Raw genomic sequence first — 22,039 nt, 5'->3', positions numbered from 1 at the left:
AAGAAATGTGTCCTTTGTACACCGTCACATGTTTGTTTGAAGTGTGAATATTCATTTGATGCACCATACAGTTGTTAATGTTTCTTTATATTCACTAAATGTTCTCTTGTTAATCCTATACCAGACACTATAGGTGTTGTTTTTTTTATCCAGCCATGTACATAAACAGAGGTCAGTCCTGCATTTAATTTATCTTGTTTGTCTAAATATCAGGTGGCATGGTGTAACAGTGGTTGGGGCTGCTACCTCTCCTCTCCAAAGTAATTACCTCTGTTTCAGACTTGGTAAATGTTAGGGCACTAGAACTATGTAATATTTGGTAAAGTTGCATCATCATCAAGAAAAAAATGTGCTATATTTTAAAGCTTTTGTTCCCAAGCATTTTATAAATTTGATTTATTTAATCAAGTGCGACTCTAATGTATTCTTCACATGCTGACAAATAGAAAACTGTAGAGATTAACTGATAACCTGATCTTCACCTAATAATTACAGGCAGTGTATTGCCATGATGTGCTTTAAATGGGCCCTAATTCAGCTATTCCAGTGAATTATAGTTTATTCTATGGATAAAATTTATCTGTGCAGTTGATAAGTAATTTTAAAAGAAAATGTGAAAAAGGTAACCTGTGGTTTTGTGATTGTTTTACTATGAGAAGTTGTACAGCACAGTATTTTGAAATTAGTTATAACTTGTAAATGCATGTGAGAACGTAGCTGATGAACAAGATGCTGCAAGCACAGGTAATTTCCCAGGTGATAAAGAAAGCTTTCCAAATGGCAACACTTCCTCAAAGTGAATAAGCAAAAACGAAAAGCTTACCAGACATTATCTGCTTGAAATATATCCTGGTTACCTTTCTTTCACTTGTAGCACATCACAGTACTAACACAATTCTTGAAGTCTATGAGAAAATGTAGCCCTGAATTTATTATAAAAACTTTAAGAAACCTGAATTGTAGGCAGTTCATTTAAGTAGATTTAATGTAAAATATATAAAACACATTACTAAATATATTTTATATTGCATAGTTTATTTTGCTCGTATCTGCATCCTAAATGTTCAAAGGAAAGTGCTTTTGATTTTAACTTGCATACCGATTGTTGTGAATATTGATTGACATGTTTTTTTTTTTCATTAAAATTTAAGTAAAACTTATGGTCAAAAAGTATATTTTATAACTGTCAGTGAAAGCTTTTCATGATTATTTTCCTAATGCAAGATATTTCTTTGACTTCCAAAGTTTAGATTTAATTAGAAATGTTATTGCACCCTGTTATTAAGTTTCAAACCTTCAGAGTAAACAGTCAGTGATTTCTTTAAACAACCCAATTATGCTTTGATTAACTGGTATAAAAGCGTTACAATTTTATTTTAAAAAAACCAACTGCCTTCAGTGTCAAAGTGTAATAGTTTCAGTCTTGTAATCATACATTTGTTTTTCTTTTTTTAATAATATTTGAAGGGACTGTGGAGGAGTCAGGGTTTGGAGGTTAAAAATTGATTTTTCATTTTAAAATAAGAATAACTATACCTCCCACGTTATCACACTTCCTCTTGTGAGCAAAGTTTAGTAAAATACACATTTCATTTCTTCCTTTCTTTTGCAAAAGTCAGCTGGGAGGCAACATGGGGCCCAACCCACTTCCTTATAAGAAGGAAATCCCCTTTCAAACTCTTAAAATTTAAAGAGGCAAGCAACACTTAATATGTTTATATTTCAAAAATAAACATAACTGTAATATTAATGTTTGGCCTGAGCGTATGTGAGGTGATGTTCCTCTTATTTGCCAATACTTGGATGAATTTTGATTTCATTGTAGTGCTGCCATTCATTTGCATTGTAGGCAAATTTGTGGTTACTAGTATCTGCATTTATGTAAAACTGAATTATTGTACTGTATCTTTGTGCTTATCATACAATAAATACAAAATGGAGGAGCAAGTAGGATATTGACACACATATTTCAGCATTATTTTTAACGGGCCTGTTGAAAAGTACATTTCCATTATTGTAAAGTGAAAATGTGTAGCTAGATGTTTAGATGTGGTATTTTCATTGCAAGAATGTTTATTAAAGCATTTTTATAGGCAGAGGGTACATTTCTAAACTGTTATTACCTAAAAATAATTACAGTGAAGAAACCATAATATGTTAAAAGATCATTATGTAAGTTGACTTAAATTTGTTGGATGCTCCCTAATTTAATTTATTTTTATGGTTTTGATGAGGGGAAAAACTGTCGCTCATATAATGTAATTTCCCACCACTTCAGTTCATATAGTCATATGAAAAAGTCTGGGAACCCCTCTCAGCCTGCATAATAATTTACTCTCCTTTCAACAAAAAAGATATCAGTGGTATGTCTTTCATTTCCTAGGAACATCTGAGTACTGGGGTGTTTTCCGAACAAAGATTTTTAATGAAGCAGTATTTACTTGTATGAAATTAAATCAAATGTGAAAAACTGGCTGTGCAAAAATGTGGGTCCCCTTGTAATTTTGCTGATTTGAATGCCTGTCACTGCTCAGTGCTGATTACTTGCAACGCCAAATTGGTTGGATTAGCTCGTTAAGCCTTAAACTTCACAGACAGGTGTGTCCAACCATGAGATATAAAGGTATTTAAGGTGGTCAATTGCAAGTTGTGCTTCTGAAGAGTGACAGCATGGGATCCTCAAAGCAACTCTCAAAAGATCTGAAAACAAAGATTGTCCAGTCTCATGGTTTTGAGGAATGCTACAAAAAGCTGTCTCAGAAGTTTAAACTGTCAGTTTCAACTGTAAGGAATGTAATCAGGAAATGGAAGGCCACAGGCACAGTTGCTGTTAAACCCAGCAGGTCTGGCAGGCCAAGAAAAATACAGGAGCGGCATATGAGCAGGATTGTGAGAATGGTTACAGACAACCCACAGATCACCTCCAAAGACCTTCAAGAACATCTTGCTGCAAATGGTGTATCTGTACATCGTTCTACAATTCAGCACAATTTGCACAAAGAACATCTGTATGGCAGGGTGATGAGAAAGAAGCCCTTTCTGCACTCACGCCACAAACAGAATCGCTTGTTATATGCCAATGCTCATTTAGACAAGCCAGATTCATTTTGGAACAAAGTGCTTTGGACTGATGAGACAAAAATTGAGTTATTTGGTTATAACAAAAAGCGCTTTGCATGGCGGAAGAAGAACACTGCATTCCAAGAAAAACACCTGCTACCTACTGTCACATTTGGTGGAGGTTCCATTATGCTGTTGGGATGTGTGTCTAGTTCAGGGACTGGGGGCCTTGTTAAAGTCAAGGGTCAGATGAATTCAACCCAATATAAACAAATTCTTCAGGATAATGTTCAAGCATCAGTCACAAAGTTGAAGTTACGCAAGGGTTAGATATTCCAACAAGACAATGACCCAAAACACAGTTCGAAATCTACAAAGGCATTCATGCAGAGGGAGAAGTCCAATGTTCTGGAATAGCCATCACAGTCCCCTGACTTGAATATCATCGACAATCTATGGGATGATTTGAAGCAGGCTGTCCATGCTCGGCAGCCATGAAATTTAACTGAACTGGATAGATTTTGTATGGAAGAATGGTCAACAATACCTCCATCCAGAATCCAGACACTCATCAAAGGCTACAGGAGGACAGCGTCTAGAGGTTGTTATATTTACAAAAGGAGGCTCAACTAAGTATTGATGTCATATCTCTGTTGGGGTGCCCAAATGTATGCACCTGTCTAATTTTGTTATGATGCATATTGCATATTTTCTGTTACTCCAATAAACTTAATGTCACTGCTGAAATACTACTGTTTCCATAAGGCATGTCATATATTAAAAGGAAGTTGCTACTTTGAAAACTCAGCCAATGATAAACAAAAATCCAAAGAATTAATTTCATATGACTGTATATTTATTTCATCTCTTGCTCCTCTTCACTCAGTCATTCACTTCCTTTCACTATACATGTTCAAACGAATAACGCTGGTTTTTCCATACACCATAAAAGTATTTACAGAGCTCTCTTAAACTTTTTAATTCACTACTAAAGATTCTTCTTTTCTCAGAACCTTACTTCCACATCGTAAATGATTGGCACATCTACTGTACATCTGCATTCCTGTTTAACATGGTACCTAATTAACACAAAACAACTCCATCAACTCAATACAATATGGCACATACTGCATTATCAATGCAACACTAACCACTCTTGCATAAAGAAATTACAGGGTTCATCCAACAACAAGATAAAAAATTAATAAAGCAGTGAAACACACCTGTGATGCCAATTATCCCAAACATTATGGTGCCCTGAAATGAGGGGCTGTGTGTAAAATGTGTAGTGTTGTAATTTCTACATGTTGTCTTCGAAATGTATGCAAATACCCTTATATTAAAGTCTGCAATGTGCACTTTAATCACATCTGAATTGTTTGATTTGTAATTTTAAACTGTTGAGCAGAGGGTTAAATCAAGGAGGAATGTGTCTTTGTCCCAAACCTTATCGAGGGCACTGTAAATACCATCTCTAGAACAGAATTAAAAACAAGTGCATTAATTTTAGGAACTGATGTCTTCATGAGTATGTACATTAATACATGCTTTGGAAAATATAAAAGAAAATGTATATGTCACAGGGAAAACAACAAGTGCATCTCTAAAGAAAATCTCTGTCTCCCAGCAAATAATTTTATGAATACAATTTATAAAATAGAATTAAATATAACCCAGCATTTTCTGTTTTTTTTCTTTTTTCTTTCACACACGTTTGACTCTCTCTTTATTAATTAGGCTCTCCCAAACCAACTTCCCCTATAAAAGTGTCACAAAACTCCAGGACCAGTCTGTGACAGAAGATATCTGTTTACAGTCATCCATGATAATAAAAAATGCAACTCACTGTGAGTGTATGCCGTGCAAACTAAGCATACAGTTCTCTGTAGCATAATGGGACAGAGTCACATTTTCTTGGGACCATGATAGACTAGTTTATTTTTCCTTCAGTTTTAGTTATCAGTACTCCTACATTTTGATTTACAAATGGTGAGACATTTGCATAAATAAAGAAACTATGCATTACAGAAATAGTAAGGACCACCACTCTCATGGCCTAGCCCTAATGAAACAATGTAGTAAAAATATATGTAGCACCTACTATTTAATAAAATGCTAGGTCTTTGTTTTATGTTTGTTTGTGTGTGTCCAGACCATATCTGATTGGTCAGTTTGGTTTTGGTGACACAATCAAAAAAGGAAATGCAATTGTGTGATGTACAAGGAGGAGTAGAAGCATAGGAGGCATGCTGAGAGTTGCCTTAAAAGACAGAAAGTATAAAAGTAGACAAGAGGCAAGCCAGGCACCTCAAAATGTCAGTCTGGGAAGCAGGCTTTACAGGAGCACCGACTGAGAGATGTTCAGTTTCACAAGGATACAAAGGAAGACGCTAAAGATACACAGAGGGCAAGAGATATTAAATATCTTAAATTGTATTCTATTACCTGTCTTTGACAGGTAACATGGCTAGTCAACTATAAAAAGTATACATTTAGTATTCAATGCTTTTTCATGCACATACTCACTAGCACAAGTTGTTGATTAATACAAGTTAAATGAAACCTGATCCCACTTAGCCAATGAAAAATATAATTTTGATTGATTCAAATAGTGTTTTGTTTTAACCAGAAAAGCAAAGAATTATGTTAAGTGTGCATTTGTGCATGTGCAAAGCAATTAGGTGTGTACTCATTGGATGCAGATCAAGTATTACTGTTGTGGCGGACGGCCGGGTCCCATGCCTGGCCAGGACGCCCTTTCGATGTATGTTCCAGGGGAGCAACCATGGGCAGCTCAATACCTCCCCCGGGACGCTTGGTGGCAGCTTCCCTGGCTGACGGTGGTGCCTCAGTTTCCCACAGGGCTCCATGGGAGATGGAGTTCTCCACAGCCCTGTTGGGATCTGGGGTGGCCGCCAGTGGGCACTGCATGGGTCCCTGAGCCCGGCTGGATGAGTCTTAAGAGCAACCGGAAACAGGTGATCACGCACCTGGAGCACTTCCGGGTGGGCTATAAAAGGGGCCAGCAACCACCACTCAGTGGCCAGAGTCGGGAGGAGGAGGACGAAGCTTGACGGGAGGAGTGGTGGTGCCAGAAACGAGTGTTTTGTGTTGGTAGATTGTGCTTTTTGGGAATGTGTTGTGCCTGTGGGGTTCACGGGGAAGACGTGCCCCACAGGTGAAGAAAAATAAATATTTGTTTTATTTTTGCACGTGCCTCTGTGTCAGTCGGGTCAGGTGCAATATAACGCCTTGTTACATTGTGTTAACTGAATTAACATGGTAGTATGTGATCCAAATCAACCAGGGTGAATTCAGTATGCTTGTTGTCAGTATCTGAAGTACAGTCTTATTGCTTATATACATAGTTATTAATATTTCATTATTTTTGCATACATAAATACATACTCAAACTCACTTAATCCAATTTAGGTGCAAGGGGCCAGAGCCTATCTTGGAAGCACTAGGTGAAAGTTGGCAAACAGCCGTAGATAAGGGTGAAAGTCCATCATAGGTTCCAGTGATGCAAACTCCCTCTCACACAAGACCAATTTAGAGTTGTCATTTGACCTAACATGCTTGTTTTTGGCAATGTTGGAGGAAAACTTGAGAACTTGGAGGAAAACCCATGTAGAAACAGTGAGGATAATGTAGTCTCCTCATGGACAACAATCAAGTGTGGGGTTCAAACTCTGGTTGCTAGATTCATGTGGCAGTAACTCTATGCTGTACTGTCCTGTACCTAACAGTCATTTTTTCCTTCTTCCTTTTTAAATGTTATTCAGAATAAGTGAGATTTTAACAATGGCAATGAAAAGTAAATGCTTTGTGTATTAGAGTAATTGTGTCTTTTTCTTTCTTAAATAGCTTTTGGAAGTTGTTTCTCACCTGGCAGAACTAAACCTTCGCCTACTGGTCCTTGGTCGAAAGCACATGCTTAAACCATCTCGTTCCTGGGACAGGAGTAACATGGCTACCATTCAGCAAAAAGCTGACTGCTTCTTCACAGAAAATATGTAAATTTCATTAACACCTTACAATACAATACATTCTAAAAAATGTAAATGTTTGAATCAATAAGACAGTACTTTTTATTGTTATTTTTAAATTTAAGTAAAAATTAAATATTTTTGACCATTTATAGAAGAATGCACCTTGGGTTTTGCAAACACTATAAAACTGCAAAGCTAAACTTTGTGTTCCCTTTACAATTTATATCTTGCTTATATTTTGCTCCTTGCAGTTTGTGTTAATTTAAGCTTAAAAAGACTGATTTACTTTATTTTTTTAATAACGCATGCCGTATTGTGTTGGAAAAATTCTGGTGCTCAAAGAGTTCATCTGATAGCATTATGTTCTCACTTATAGAAAATGCATCACTCATGTTGCTATACATACGCTGCCTTTAAAGAGAATTCACATATTGGATGTTTTCACATTGTATTTGTTATACAACATTTAATCTATATAATTTGGCTCTTTTGACACTGATCAGTATAAAGAGATTCTTAAATGCCAAAATGAAAGCAGATCTCTGAAAAATGATCTAAATTAATTGCAAATATAAAACACACATAAAAAAGATTGCACAAGTCAGTATTTAGCAGATGCCGCTTTGGCAGCCGTGATGACCTTTAAACTGTGTGCACAAATTTCTATCAGCTTTGAACATCTGGACTAGCGATGTCATGATACCAGTACCACTGAAAGTTTATGATATTCGATACCACAGCAAAAACTGAAACCCAATTCAATGGCTTTTTATTAAAGGTATCTCCATTATTCAAGTGAACAATATTGTGTCTTTTTCTGTAATAGAATATAAAATATACTGTTTAAATACTATCAGTAACAATAGCTTTAAAGTACTGGTATAACCTTCAAGTTGTTACCCAACTATCATTTATGTAAATTAATATTGACATTCATCCATCCATCCATTTTCCAACCCGCTGAATCCGAACACAGGGTCACGGGGATCTGCTGGAGCCAATCCCAGCCAACACAGGGCACAAGGCAGGGAACCAATCCTGGGCAGGGTGCCAACCCATCGCAGGACACACACAAACACACCCACACACCAAGCACACACTAGGGCCAATTTAGAATCGCCAGTCCACCTAACCTGCATGTCTTTGGACCGTGGGAGGAAACCGGAGCGCCCGGAGGAAACCCACGCAGACATGGAGAGAACATGCAAACTCCACGCAGGGAGGACCTGGGAAGCGAACCCGGGTCTCCTAACTGCGAGGCAGCAGTGCTACCACTGCGCCACCGTGCCGCCCTATTGACATTCATAAATATCAAAATACAATAAAGGATTTACATTTTAATTTGTGATGGGTATTCCCCAGTGTAACAAGAAGTTGGGGGGGGTTATAATCTTGGGGGGTTTTCTGCATAGGGCTTGTAAATAATGATATCATCATGGACTACATGATTTATCTCAACAATGTGCACATTCTAAATTTATTCTGTGACATTTCTCTCCAAAAATACTGCTTAAAATCAAAACTATGGATAAAAGTTTAATGTTAGTATATCTCTTCTGTTAAATTAATGAATTCCAAGATAACTGCGGATATTTTCATTTAAACAAGACACTTTAAAGCTGTTTTTCTAACAACATGCTTTTAAAATCTGGCTTGTCAGAGAATTAGTAAAGTAGCTGTTGATAAATCAGGGTTAACTGAAATTCTCAGCCTGTCTGAAAGACCAGCAAACATTTTCTCTCTATATGTAAAAGAAAAGCAAGTCTACGATACGTGAACTTCTTGGAAGACATTTTAAACACCTGTGAGACCAAAGACATGCCCTATTTACAATCTACCCGTGAGACCAAAGACAGGCCATACTTACAATCTATCAAATAGGACAATAGGCAGCAAAACATTCAGTCCTGTAAAGGATTTGAGCACACACAGATCCAGGGCTCTCAGCGCATATAAAGCGTATAAGGACAGTACGTTATAAATGAAATGTCGACATCTAAGCGAAGAAGAAAGCAACGCGGAGAAAAAAAAAAGAGCAAAAAAGAATAATCGAGGTGCAAATTCAGAAAATAAGGAAAGTAATTATTAGCCCGGAACAAGTGGAACTGAAAAAAAAGCACGTCCAATCCGGCTCAGAATTAAATGACAGTGAGTAAAAGACAAAGTAGAACTTCATGAAGACGTTTACAAACGTTGGCGCTAAACACATGCAGAGCAGGTTAGAGATTATGAAACCAGGGAAATTAGAAAGGCTCAAAAAAAAAAAAAAAAAACGGCACTATACACATGTGGAGAAAGTTAAAGGATATGAAAGTAGGAAAATTAGAAAATATAAAAAAAGAAAGTAAAGATCGCAGTAGTGCAAACAAACAAACTGCCTCATTTAACTATGCACCAGTCTAACTTTGGTTTTGCACAATAATTACTACACTATTGCACCTTAACACTTAATTCTACTTTATTCACATAATTTTACTTATTTATTATGTTCTACTATACTGTTATCTTTCGATCTATGACTTTTTGTTAATGTAACTGATATTCTTCTAACTTTGCACAGTTTTTAATAAGCGGATCAGGATGCATTTTATTGTGTGTTGTCCTGTATAACTATGCATGTGACAAATAAAGAATCTTGAGAATTTCAAAAACGGACTTTACCACACATGCAAGTATTGGTTACTTTGTTAATGTATATATATTTATCTGTCTGCTTATTTAAAAACCTAAATTTACCCCAGGAGTCAAAAACGTTCTGTCTAGCCCTTGTACAAAAACCTAGACAAAAGCTGGGGTGTCACCTTGGTAACCCCATGTACTTTTGGAAATGTGAGAGGAAAATAGCACGACTTTACAGACAGGAGTCCAATGCAGAACTCTACTTACTTTTTTACTTTGTAAAAAAAAAATTATTGACTGCTGATGATGTAGATCGTTTTGTCTGTGCTGAAATTCCAAACAGAGAAACCTATCCTGACCTCATTAAAAAGATTCAGCATATTGGGACTCGCAAGATTACAAATATTGTTTTTACAGAAGTTCTGAAATAAAAGTGAAACTAATGAAATAGCAGCAATTCAAAGAAAAAACCAATCTTAAAAGTGTGTATCCGGAAAACCAAACACGGGGGTTGGCGAGCGAAGCCCCCTAGTATTTATAAATAGAAATTTAGCAGGGGATATAATTATCAGAATAATTTAATTAACAATATTCCAAATGTACTGCAACTTCTACAAAAATAACATTCTTAGATATTCAAAAATATGCATGCTAAAAAAGGACCTGGAAAACTGATGACTAGTAAGTTTTGCTACCCTGGCATCTTCTCGTAAACGGACGTCATTTACAGTACGTTAAAGGTACAAATCACACATGTCAAATTTGTCTCTCATTATGTGTATACAGTTAAAAATGTTCAGCAATGTGTGACAAGTTGTGTTTTTTTACTTTATTTACTATAGTTCAGAGGATGACCCATTCCTGCTATATGCCACCTTGCATTCTGGAAACCACTGCAGGTTTCTAAGTCAAGACCTAATGAGGGATCACAAAGCATGCCTAACAGACAGTGGCTTGCGACGGCTTTTCTTCAAATGGCAACGTGGCCATCAGCTGGTGCTGGCCAACTATAACCCAGGGAGGAGTGTCAATTTTCAGGTGAAATAGACAGTTAACAGTCAGAAAGGCATTGTCAGTCAAAACCCTGTAGCTATGTGCCAACTAATTGTATTCATTAAAACCAGTTTATTTATTTATTTTATCATGCAGCGATTTAAAAACTGTTTTAGACTATCTGTAGATATTATTTGTGAATTTCCCCTTGGGATTAATAAAGTATCTATCTATCTATCTATCTATCTATCTATCTGTCTGTCTGTCTGTCTGTCTGTCTGTCTATTTAAATGTATTTGTCTTAAATATCATTTAATAGTTTATGAACTTGTGGCTATTAAAAATTGCTTTTACTTTCAAATGCTTTGAATATTCATTGATTAGGTTTGTTCAAAAGTGCAATACTTTTGATAATAAATTATTTGCAATCCACAAGTAAGAGTTCAGTGGAGACAAATGTTTTTCAATGTTAACCCTGATTATTTTGAAACACTGGTCTACAAAAAAATATTTTTTGTTTGCTTCTGGGAACTTCAGAGCAGCTCTTTATTAAGTTTTTTACACTGATTTTATATATGAAATCGGAATTAAGCTAGCACGTCAGGTTTTTGAAATATACATCATTGACATTTTGACACTTTTGAATATCAATATAATATATTAACACAATATCTGGAGTTTGGACTCTGTCCCACCAAAATTGTTTTGATGTGTTTATTCTGAAAACAAACCAGAAGACGATACCAGAGACGCGTTAAAGCATATTTATGTCAATTTACCTCAATATAAAAGTGAGGTCAGCGTGCCCAAAAATGTTGGAGGCACTCGCTTTTATGCTTGTACTGCACATCCGGCTCTCTTTGCAAGAACCAACAGTAGTCACCCATCAGGCTTGTAGTGAATTTTTCCCGATACCAGTTTTCCATCACCTTTATATCTTGATGAAATCTTTCCCCATGCTCATCTCTGACATCACTTAGATTTGGTGGAAAAAAGTCGAGATGAGAATGTAAAACATGCGTCTTCAGTGACATTCTGGCTCCTGTAAGCTGATATACTTTCAGCATATTCTCCACAAGCTCAGTATGATTCTCTGCTCTGTGGCTGTCAAGAAAATTCTGGACAACCTGCATGAACGAGGGTGCTGATTCAGTTGGCTTCAGTTTCTTTTTGAACTCATCGTCAAGCATCAGTTCATGGATTTCAGGGCCAACAAAAACACCTTCCTTCATTTTGGCTTCACTTTTCTCGACTCCAAACATTTCTTAAATGCTGAAACGCATCGTCTTTACTGTCCAGTCACCCTAAGCTGTCCAACACCTGGAACATCATAACTAAAAAATGGGACGTGCTGCTGGACGAAAACGGTTTTCAGATTTGGAGTCAGCAAGTGAAATTTGTTAAAGTACAGATGAAAGAATCCCAGTAGCAAAATGCTTGTTGACCAGTGAAATCATCTTTCTTGAATAAATTCTGATATCAGCTTTTCTCATTCTCTTTTACTCAGGTTGTACCTATTTATGATACCATCGTTCAGACTAATGGGACTTCATGGCATATTCCCTATGATAAGGATGAAGTCGAGAGATGCACGTATGAAGTCCCAACAAAATGGTTGTGCCTCGTACAGAAAAATTAAGGGTTTTCTTCAAACATACTCAGCCATGCACTGTAAAATTAATTTGTCATATATGTATTGTACATGACATTAGAGCTTCTGTTTAAAATAAAAGGTTTAGATAATATATGATTTGTTTTTATCTTAGGAAGTTTCATTTTTTTTCCAGTTGGGGAAGAAAAAACAAACAACTGCTTTACCTGAAAATAAAACAATCACAGGTGATGCCTCACAAATGGGAATAGTTTTTATTAAAATAATTTCTGAAATTTATTATTTAATCTTTTACCAATTTGAAGTTACAGTATTGAGTGATGTACAGTAGATAGATAGATAGATAGATAGATAGATAGATAGATAGATAGATAGATACTTTATTAATCCCAAGGGGAAATTCACATTCTCCAGCAGCACCTTACTGATACAGAAAACAATATTAAATTAAAGATTGATAATAATGCTGGTAAAAACAGACAATAACTTTGTATAATGTTAATGTTTACCCCCCGGGTGGAATTGAAGAGTCGCATAGTTTGGGGGAGGAACAGTATATCATGTGTTCCACAGGTGGTGCCACCTCATATATAATTCCACTCAAAATTATTCAAAACCAATTGCAAATTAGGTAACTTTCAGCAGTAATGCAATAAGCACATCAAACGAGAAGAATTTAAATAGCTTAACACAGCTAATATTACAGTGGTTTCTCCACATTCAACACCAAATACAGTAACTCTTATGCCTCACTCTGAGTCGACTGCACCTTCAGTTTCGTTGTTCTTTTGTAAAAGTGACAATGACAATAAAGATTTATCTATCTATCAAATGCATCTTGTAATGACAGCTACAGTCTTACAATTATTCAACCCCTTCATGATAAGCATCTTTAGTACTGAGTACAGCACCCTTTTGCAGTTATGACCTGCTGCAAATGTGATGCATAGCCAGACACCATGGCAATGGCCTCCAGCTCACTAATATTCTTAGGTTTGCGTGCTGCAACCACCTTCTTCAAATCCCACCAGAGATTTTCTATGGGGTTCAAGTCAGGCAACTGTGATGGCCACTCTGGAATCTTCCACGACTTATTCTGAAACAAAGCTTTGGTGGACTTAAAGATATGCCTGGGATTATTGTCCTGCTGGAAGGTCCAGTGACACCCAAGCTTCAACTTCTTCACAGACGGCATGACGTTTTCTCCTAGGATTTCTTGGTACTTGATTGAATCCATCTTGCCCTCCACATGCTGCAGGTTTCCAGTGCCAGAAGAACCAAAGCAGCCCCAGAGCATCACTGAGCCACTGCCATGCTTCACTACAAGCAGGGTGTTATTTTCAGCATGTGCTTCTTTCTTCCTCCTCCAGACATACTGCTAATCCATAGGCCCGAAAACTTTGTTTTGTTTCATCACTTCATAGAACAGAATCCCAAAACTTCTGTGGCTTATCTATAGTGTTTTGAGCTTACTGGAGCCAACATTTGCTTTTTTTTAGACACCCATACAAAGACAAGGAGTAGTTTGATATCTGCTTAACAACTAAAGTGAAATCTGCATTGGTAATTCTGATGCCACCAATTTAGCAACATGTAATATTTGTTTCAAGTGAATGTGAGAGAAATGATTCCAGGGAAACTGGAACATGGATAGATAGATAGATAGATAGATAGATAGATAGATAGATAGATAGATAGATAGATAGATAGATAGATAGATAGATAGATACTTTATTAATCACAGATGTGCTGTTCCTATCCTGCTTTGTTCTTAAATGATACACAATAACTGAGAGTCGTTCTTTTAACATGTAACCAGAGCTAAACACAGCACTCTTGCACCAACCACCCCTAAACTGTAAATAAAAGGGGAGGCGATTATTCTGCCTGTTGGAAGCATTAGAAGTGTCTCTGTTCCAGTTCAGTGATGGTTTGAATAGGCAGGATTCTTGTTCATGCTGAATTCCACAGGCTCACCTGATGAGTCCAGGCTGCTTGCTTCTGAAAATGCCCGCTGTAGAATAGTGAGCGGTAAAGCCAGGGTGTGGTCCTCATTTTTGACTAAACACTATCATTGGTAACTTTTCCCTTAAAACTGTTGTATGTTATCCTGTTCAGCTTGTTTATCTGAAAGACTTTTGTAAATTAGTTTGACCTTATCTGTTCTGCTACATTTTAAATCATGTCTTAGTTTAACATAACTTCTAGATTGGAATAACATGCTTTTTACATGTAGATCACTGTAATGCACAAATCAAAGCAGACGGTTATTTTTCACCTTATGCTAAATTTGAATTTTTCACAACAACGGAGATGTATTAATAAGGATGGACAACAAAGTCCAGTACCTTCAACATTTCTAGATAAGTTTCATCTAAAGGCCACCACTACCAGCTTTACCACTGCTACTCTCAAGTACTGCATTCATAACCATGGCTCTACCAGATGCTACTTACACCTCCACTATAGATGGTGTACTTTCCACCTTCACAGTGTACTTGTTATTTCTCAACAACATCCCCACTTTACATCAGTATTTCCCCACATCTCTTGAACTGCTGATACACTATCTTCACACTTCAGTGTTGTCATTTTACATGGGTTGACCTTAGCAGTGAAATCTAGCTGTTAAGAGTGTGAAATGTCACCTTGCTGGTGGAGGAGGAACCAGGGCTTGTGGGAGATGTTGAAAAGTAGTGGCAAACTCTGCCTATCATTATCTCTGAAGTCAGATGTCTCAGTCAGATAGGATGCCGATCTTAACCTGCAGTTTCCTTGTGGGTGTTGAATATTCAAAGGATCAGCAATCTGTTGTTGGATGACAGAGCCATCTCAGTGTGCCTTTGACTCACAGAGTAATACAATGACAGTTATTTGTGTACCTGTTACCATAAAGTCATCTTCATAGTTACATATATCCTGGACAGTTAAACAAACAGAGGACCTGAGCTATCAGTTGATCAACACATGGTGGTGGTATATTGGGTTAGATAGATAGATTTGACACAAATGAGTAAAGAGTGATGGTTGCTGGGAATATTTAATGGATTCTTATATTGTGGATGAGTTCAACTCACCATCCGATAAGGCTATTGCTTCATCTTCAGGAAGCTGAGGTAGATGGAGTCTAACTAGACCTTATTGTGCAAGCAGCTGCAGTCATTGGCATCCAAACAGCGGTTAGATTCTGTCATCGGGCAACCCTTTGATCCATTTGTGGGCATAAACAGGGATGGAACACACAAAAGTTAAGAGCAGCTTTTTTGGCAGGATGGTCAATGGATCTGACCAAGATTTCCAAAAAGTTTAAGAAAATGACTGCTGTTTCAGAGTTTGAAAAAATGCTACCTGAATCTACTCTTCGCATACTCGTCAACCAGAAACACAATACCTGCGCCCTACACATCAGCTTCTATGCCATGTTCTATCTCAGACTGGGGTATGTCACATAATAGGCACTGGCCAGCAGTCACTAACTACAGTGGTGAGTCTTATTATCTCCAGTTGGCCAAGTGTAATCCAGCAAGAAGCATTGGCTCCAAATGACACAGCTTTAAGAATTCCTGGTGCATGCAAGCTACTCCGCCATGCCAAAGTCACTAATGCATTATAGGGCTGAGGGAGTTGGAGCCTTGACTGGTAACAGTGGACAAAAGCCAAGGATGGGAAGAGAGTCCTCCAGCAAACCACACACATCCACGCAAGGGCAATTAAGAGCCATCATTAATGTACCTACACCATTTGGATGGGGGCAACATTAAACTTCAAAGCAGAAAGAGAGCTGGAGGATATCTGGAAACAGGATGCTGAAACTGTGAAGCAAAAATTCTAAGGACCGCCTAGTCAAGAATGCCATTACTATCTTCATTTGGTATTGCTTAACAAACAGAAAGGTTGTTGTATTAAACAATAAAATTTCCAAGATAGAAATGCATCCATTTTCAACTCACTTATCCAATTCTGGAGCACATATGTTAAGGCTTAATTCAACAGTACTGTGGGATGAGCAGGAACAATCCATGATGGGGTGTAGCCAATCGCAAGGCACATTTCTACACTTAGTCAAAGTGGGCACATAACAGTCGCCAATTAAGCTAACACAAGAATTCTTTTGAGAAAGAAAAGGAAAGCAGAGAGAACTTAATAAAAGATAATAACAACATGAAATTAAATCAGTTAATCATAATACAGTAGAGCCTCTGGTCACAAACGATTCCAAACACGTACAAATCAGGTTATGATCAAAAAGTTTGCATCTGTTCATGACCACATGCTCCGGTGGCGAACAAAAACACTGGAGGCCACTTTCCCTACCCGCATTCATACGTGCCAATGATTATTGCCCATTCTTCGTTTCCCATTTTCTTTTGTTTGCATATACAGGGCCTAACAAAGCAGCTGATGTTGAAAAAGGAGTTGTAATGTTAACTAAGCAGAGGCCTCAAGTGCTGGAAGAGGTGGAAAAACTGTTGCTAGTGTGGCTGAACGATAAGCAACTTGCAGGGGATAGCATAAGCGAGGCGATCATATGAGAGAAAGCCAGGAAGATTCATGGCAATTTGCTGAAAAAAAAATCCTTCTTCGAGTAGTGAAGGTGAGGAATTTAAAGCCAGTAGAGGATGGTGTGAAAAGTTTTGCAAGAGAAGTGGCATTTAATTTTTTTCCCCTGCACTTAAAACTCATAAAAAAAGTGTTTACACCGAGCGGTTTGTAAGGGTGTAGCGCCAACTCTTGTAATGTTAGTTTTCTCTGTTGTTCAAGGTTTTCTCGGCGTTATTCAATGTTTTTACATTCAGTTTACTATTACACTGTGCATTCTATGGTATACTTAACTATCCATCCATTATCTGACCTGCTATATCCTAACTACAGGGTCACGGGGGTCTGCTGGAGCCAATCCCAGCCAACACAGGGCGCAAGACAGCAAACAAACCCCGGGCAGGGCGCCAGCCCACTGCAGTATACTTAACTATTTTTGTGCTAAAAAAAATATATTTACATACAGTTTGTATGGTCTGGAACGGATTAATTGTATTTACATACAATCTTATGGGGGAATTACGTTCGGGTCGCGACCAAATCGGGTTGTGTCCAGAGTTTTGGAACAAATTACTGTCGTGACCAGAGGTACCACTGTACTAGGAAGACCAAAAAATCATCAAAAGAAATAAGATACCAAAAAGAAAGAAGAAGATTTCTTATAGTCATTTTCAACTGCATAAAATATAATTACTGCGGTGGGGTGGCACCCTGCCCTGGATTGGTTCCTGCCTTGTGCCCTGTGTTGGCTGGGATTGGCTCCAGCAGACCCCCGTGACCCTGTGTTCAGATTCAGCGGGTTGGAAAATGGATGGATGGATAAAATATAATTACTTTTGTATCAGTTACAAAAGACCCTTTCATTTTTCAGTAGATAATGAAAATATTTAATAAACTTAGATTTGGGAACAAATTCACGTATGTTTTGCCAATTTATTAAATTCACTAAATCAAATCTTGGATCACAGGGTGCCCAAGTCTGGCTGGTACCATCACCCACATCCACATTCACAATGGACCCATTTTTCAGTTGTCATTTAATTCAACAAGTGTGTATTTGTGACAAGGGAGGAAAAACAGAGCAATGTCACAGTGAAACTGCAAACTCCACACTGACAAAGGTGAACCCTGACTCCTGAAGGTGTGAAGCACTTCCACTAATGACTGTGCTGCCTAATAATTCAGTCAGTCAGTCAGCCATTGTCCAACCCGCTATATCCTAACACAGGGTCACGGGGGTCTGCTGGAGTCAATCCCAGCCAGCACAGGGCGCAAGGCAGGAACAAATCTCGGGCAGGGCACACACACCCACACACCAAGCACCCACTAGGGACAATTTAGGATTGCCAATGCATCTAACCTACACTGGACTGTGGGTGGAAAGCCACGCAGACACGGGGAGAACATGCAAACTCCACGCAGGGAGGACCCAGGAAGCAAACCCAAGTCTCCTTACTGAGAGGCAGCAGCGCTACCACTGCGCCACCGTGCCGCCCCCCAATAATAAAGTGGCATGCAAACGTTTGGGCACTCTGGTCAAATGTTCCATTACTGTCAATAGCTAAGCTAACCAAGTAAAGGATGACCTACTTCCAAAAGCCATAAAAGTTAACAATTACACATTTCTTTATTATTTTAAGCAAGATTACTTTTTTAATTCCAATCATTTAACATTTCAAAATAACAAAAAAGGAAAAGGGCCAAAAGCAAACATTTGGGCACCCTGCAAGGTCAGTATTTAGTAACACCACCATCTAGCAAGTATAAACGCTTTTTGTAGCCAGCTAAGAGTCTCACAATTCTTCTTTGAAGGATTTTTGCTCATTCGTGTTTGCAGAAGGCTTCTGGTTCTGTGTGATTCTTGAGTCGTCTTGCATGCGCGGCTCTTTTGAGGTCTATCCACAGATTTATGACGATGTTTAGGTTGAGGGACTTTGAGGGCCACGCCAAAACAATCAGTTTGCATTTCTTGAGGTAGTCCATTGTGGATCTGGGATCATTATTCTGTTGTAGAAGCCAACCATCCATCCATTTTCCAACCCGCTGAATCCAAACACAGGGTCACTGGGTTCTGCTGGAGCCAATCCCAGCCAACACAGGGCACATGGCAGGAACCAATCCCGGGCAGGGTGCCAACCCACCACAGAGAAGCCATCCTCTTTAGCTATTTTATAGATGGTGTGATATTTGCTTCCAGAAACTGCTGGTATTTAACTGAATCCATTCTTCTCTCTACCAGTGAAATGTTCCCTGTGCCACTCTATGCTTAACAGCAGGACAGGTGTTCCTTTTCCTGGAATTCTGCACCCTTTCTTCTCCCAACATACTTCAGCATATTGCAGCCAAAAAGTTCTATTTTGAATTCATCAGTCCATAGGACTTGTTTCCAAAATGCACCAAGCTTGTTTAGATGTACATCTGTAAACTTCTGACGTTGAATTTTGTGGTGAGGATGCAAGTGTGGGTTTCTTCTGATGTCTCTTCCATGAAGGTCACTTTTGTGTAGCTGTCACTGCACAGTACAACAGTGGACCTCCACTCCATGATTCTGCTCAATCTTTTTGAAGTCAAATGGGGATTTTCATTTGCCTTTCTAGATACCCTAGGAGTGGTTCTCCTGGAAAGATTTCTTGGCCTTCTAGACAACAACTTGACTGCCACCATCACCTGTTAACTGATATTTCTTAATTACATCATGAAGTGAGGAAAGGGCTACCTCAAAACACTTTGCTATTTTTTTGTAGCCTTCTCTTGCTTTGTGGACAGCAATTATTTTATTTTTCAGAGTGCTAGGCAGCTGCTTAGAGGTGCCCATGGCTGCTGCTTGTTGGGACAACGTTTGAGGAGTCAGAGAATTTATGCAGCTTTGCAATTTCCATCAAATGGGGTTTCCTAACAATGACTGTGAACATGCCAAAGCCCTAACAAGCTAATGAAGGTCTGAGACCTCAAATATCTTGAGGTGCCCAGTCTCTTGCATGGTGCTCCTTTCCTTTTTTTGCCACTCTACAATTGTACAAAACAAAAATAATGAACTATTTTCCTTAAAATGCTGAAAAGACTTATCTTTAATGTAATGCCTTTTGGAGATCAGCTCATTTTCTACTCACTTAACTATTCATAGTAATATACATTTTGACTAAGGGTGACAAAACTTTTGCATGCCATTGTACATCCTGTTTAATAAAATCCCTGTGTGCGTCCATGTGTCTTCTGGTGAAGTGCACATGCGCGGGGCACTCTTTAATAAAGGACATCATTGCTGGGGAGAGTGCTGATTGGTTACTCGTGGCCGCGCACATAAAATCCGTTGCTGGGGAGACGCCACACATACAATAATCAGCTGCACGCCAGCACAGATTAAAATACTTGCTGGGGAACTGCCCAGTACTTGCTGGAGAGACGCCACAGCCACGATTATCAGCTGCACGTCACACATTACATCAGTTCCTGGGGAGACTGCTGATTGCACACTGTTGTGACAGAAAATTAAACGCATATTACGGACAAGGAGGAAGTACAGGGAAGGGCGGAATGAGTGGCAGAGTCACTGGCCTCTAGCAGATGCTTCAAAGGCCACCTGACGTGTCACACAAGACAGAGAGGGTGGGACCTATAAAATATTGCGCGGCCGATCCAATCGGATTTCGGTAAATGAGTTAACACCTAAAAACATAAGGCACGAAAAATCCAATCGGGTACTGAGACGCGGAGACCAGCTTGCCCAAAGAGGTGGGATTAGTGTTTGTTGTTGTGCGAGCGTTCACTCTGAGGATGTCAGATTTGCGATTAAGAAGCTGGGCCTGGTAAAGTGTAAAGTGTCAGTCGTTGAAGGGGTTTTCCTAAATATATGAATTTTCATGATATTACAATACGATGACTTTTAAAAGTAGATTTATTTTCGCACACATAAAATCCGTTGCTGGGGAGACGCCACACATACAATAATCAGCTGCACGCCAGCACAGATTAAAATACTTGCTGGGGAACTGCACAGAACTTGCTGGAGAGACGCCACAGCCACGATTATCAGCTGCACGTCACACATTACATCAGTTCCTGGGGAGACTCTGCTGATTGCCCATTGTTGTGACAAAAAATTAAACGCATATTACGGACAAGGAGGAAGTACAGGGAAGGGCGGAATGAGTGGCAGAGTCACCGGCCTCTAGCAGATGCTTCAAAGGCCGCCTGACGCGTCACACAAGACAGAGAGTGTGGGACCTATAAAATATTGCGCGGCCGATCCAATCGGATTTTGGTAAATGAGTTAACACAGGGATGTCAAACTCTGGTCCTGGAGGGCCGCAGTGGCTGCAGGTTTTCATTCTAACCATGTTCTTAATTAGTGACCAGTTTCTGCTACTAATTAACTTTTTTCTTTAGTTTTAATTAACTTGATTCAGGCCCCTTAGTTGTTTCTTTTTCCTTAATTAGCAACCAAACAATAACGAGACACAAAACAAGCCAACAAATGACCAGCTCACCTGTGCCCATCACACAATATCTGAAAATAAAGAAAGGTGAAGGTCTGAGTGAGGTTGATCTCTCATGTCACCAAAACATCTTGATGGTGTTCTTGGAAAGAACAGAAAATAAACATTTTTGGAAATGTCTGCCATGGCAGAATGAGAGAAGCAACAGGCCAAGGAATTAAATAACGGGTTTAATTAACAGCAAGACTCGTCTTCTCATTAAGAAATTGGTTGAAGTTTGAAGACCCAATTTAGTTGGTCACCTGTTGGCTTGTTTCACATCTCATTACTGTTTGGCTGTTATTTAATGAAGAAAGGAATAAATTCAGAGGACTGAATCCTTAACAGGGATACTAAATTGAAGGGCAAAGAAATTAATTAGTAGTGAAAACTGGTCACTGATTAGGAAAATGGTCCGAATGAAAACGTGCAGCCACTGTGGCCCTCCAGGCCTGGAGTTTGACACCGCTGTGTTAACACCTAAAACATAAGGCACGAAAAATCCAATCGGGTACTGAGATGCGGAGACCAGCTTACCCAAAGAGATGGGATTAGTGTTTGTTGTTGTGCAAGTGTTTACTCTGAGGATGTCAGATTTGCGATTAAGAAGCTGGGCCCGGTAAAGTGTCAGTCGTTGAAGGGGTTTTCCTACATATACGAATTTTCATGATATTATAATAGGATGACTTTTAAAAGTAGATTTATTTTCGCACACATAAAATCCGTTGCTGGGGAGACGCCACACATAC

General features: G+C 38.6%; 1 protein-coding gene across 5 annotated transcripts in view; it reads left to right on the top strand.

Moving 5' to 3' along the window:
• prorp (protein only RNase P catalytic subunit) overlaps positions 1–16,459 on the top strand; it is a 62,363-nt gene extending 45,904 nt beyond the window's left edge. For 4 of the 5 annotated variants that reach the window (XM_028821739.2, XM_028821741.2, XM_051920162.1 and 1 more), the window contains 3 exons: positions 6,928–7,076; positions 10,514–10,709; positions 12,172–12,409. In XM_028821739.2, coding sequence (XP_028677572.1) covers positions 6,928–7,076; positions 10,514–10,709; positions 12,172–12,303 — 477 coding nt within the window. In that variant the 3' untranslated portion in view covers positions 12,304–12,409. Of the gene's footprint in view, positions 1–6,927; positions 7,077–10,513; positions 10,710–12,171; positions 12,410–12,451; positions 12,504–15,889 lie in introns of those variants that run through there. The other variant, XR_007933701.1, reaches the window with a different exon arrangement.
• Positions 16,460–22,039: the final 5,580 nt, after the last annotated feature.

The sequence above is a fragment of the Erpetoichthys calabaricus genome, chromosome 16 (assembly GCF_900747795.2).
Source record: "Erpetoichthys calabaricus chromosome 16, fErpCal1.3, whole genome shotgun sequence".
NCBI classification, from domain to species: Eukaryota; Metazoa; Chordata; class Cladistia; order Polypteriformes; family Polypteridae; genus Erpetoichthys; species Erpetoichthys calabaricus.
The sequence above is the reverse complement of the archived record's forward strand: the minus strand, read 5'-3'. Positions and strand labels throughout refer to the sequence as shown.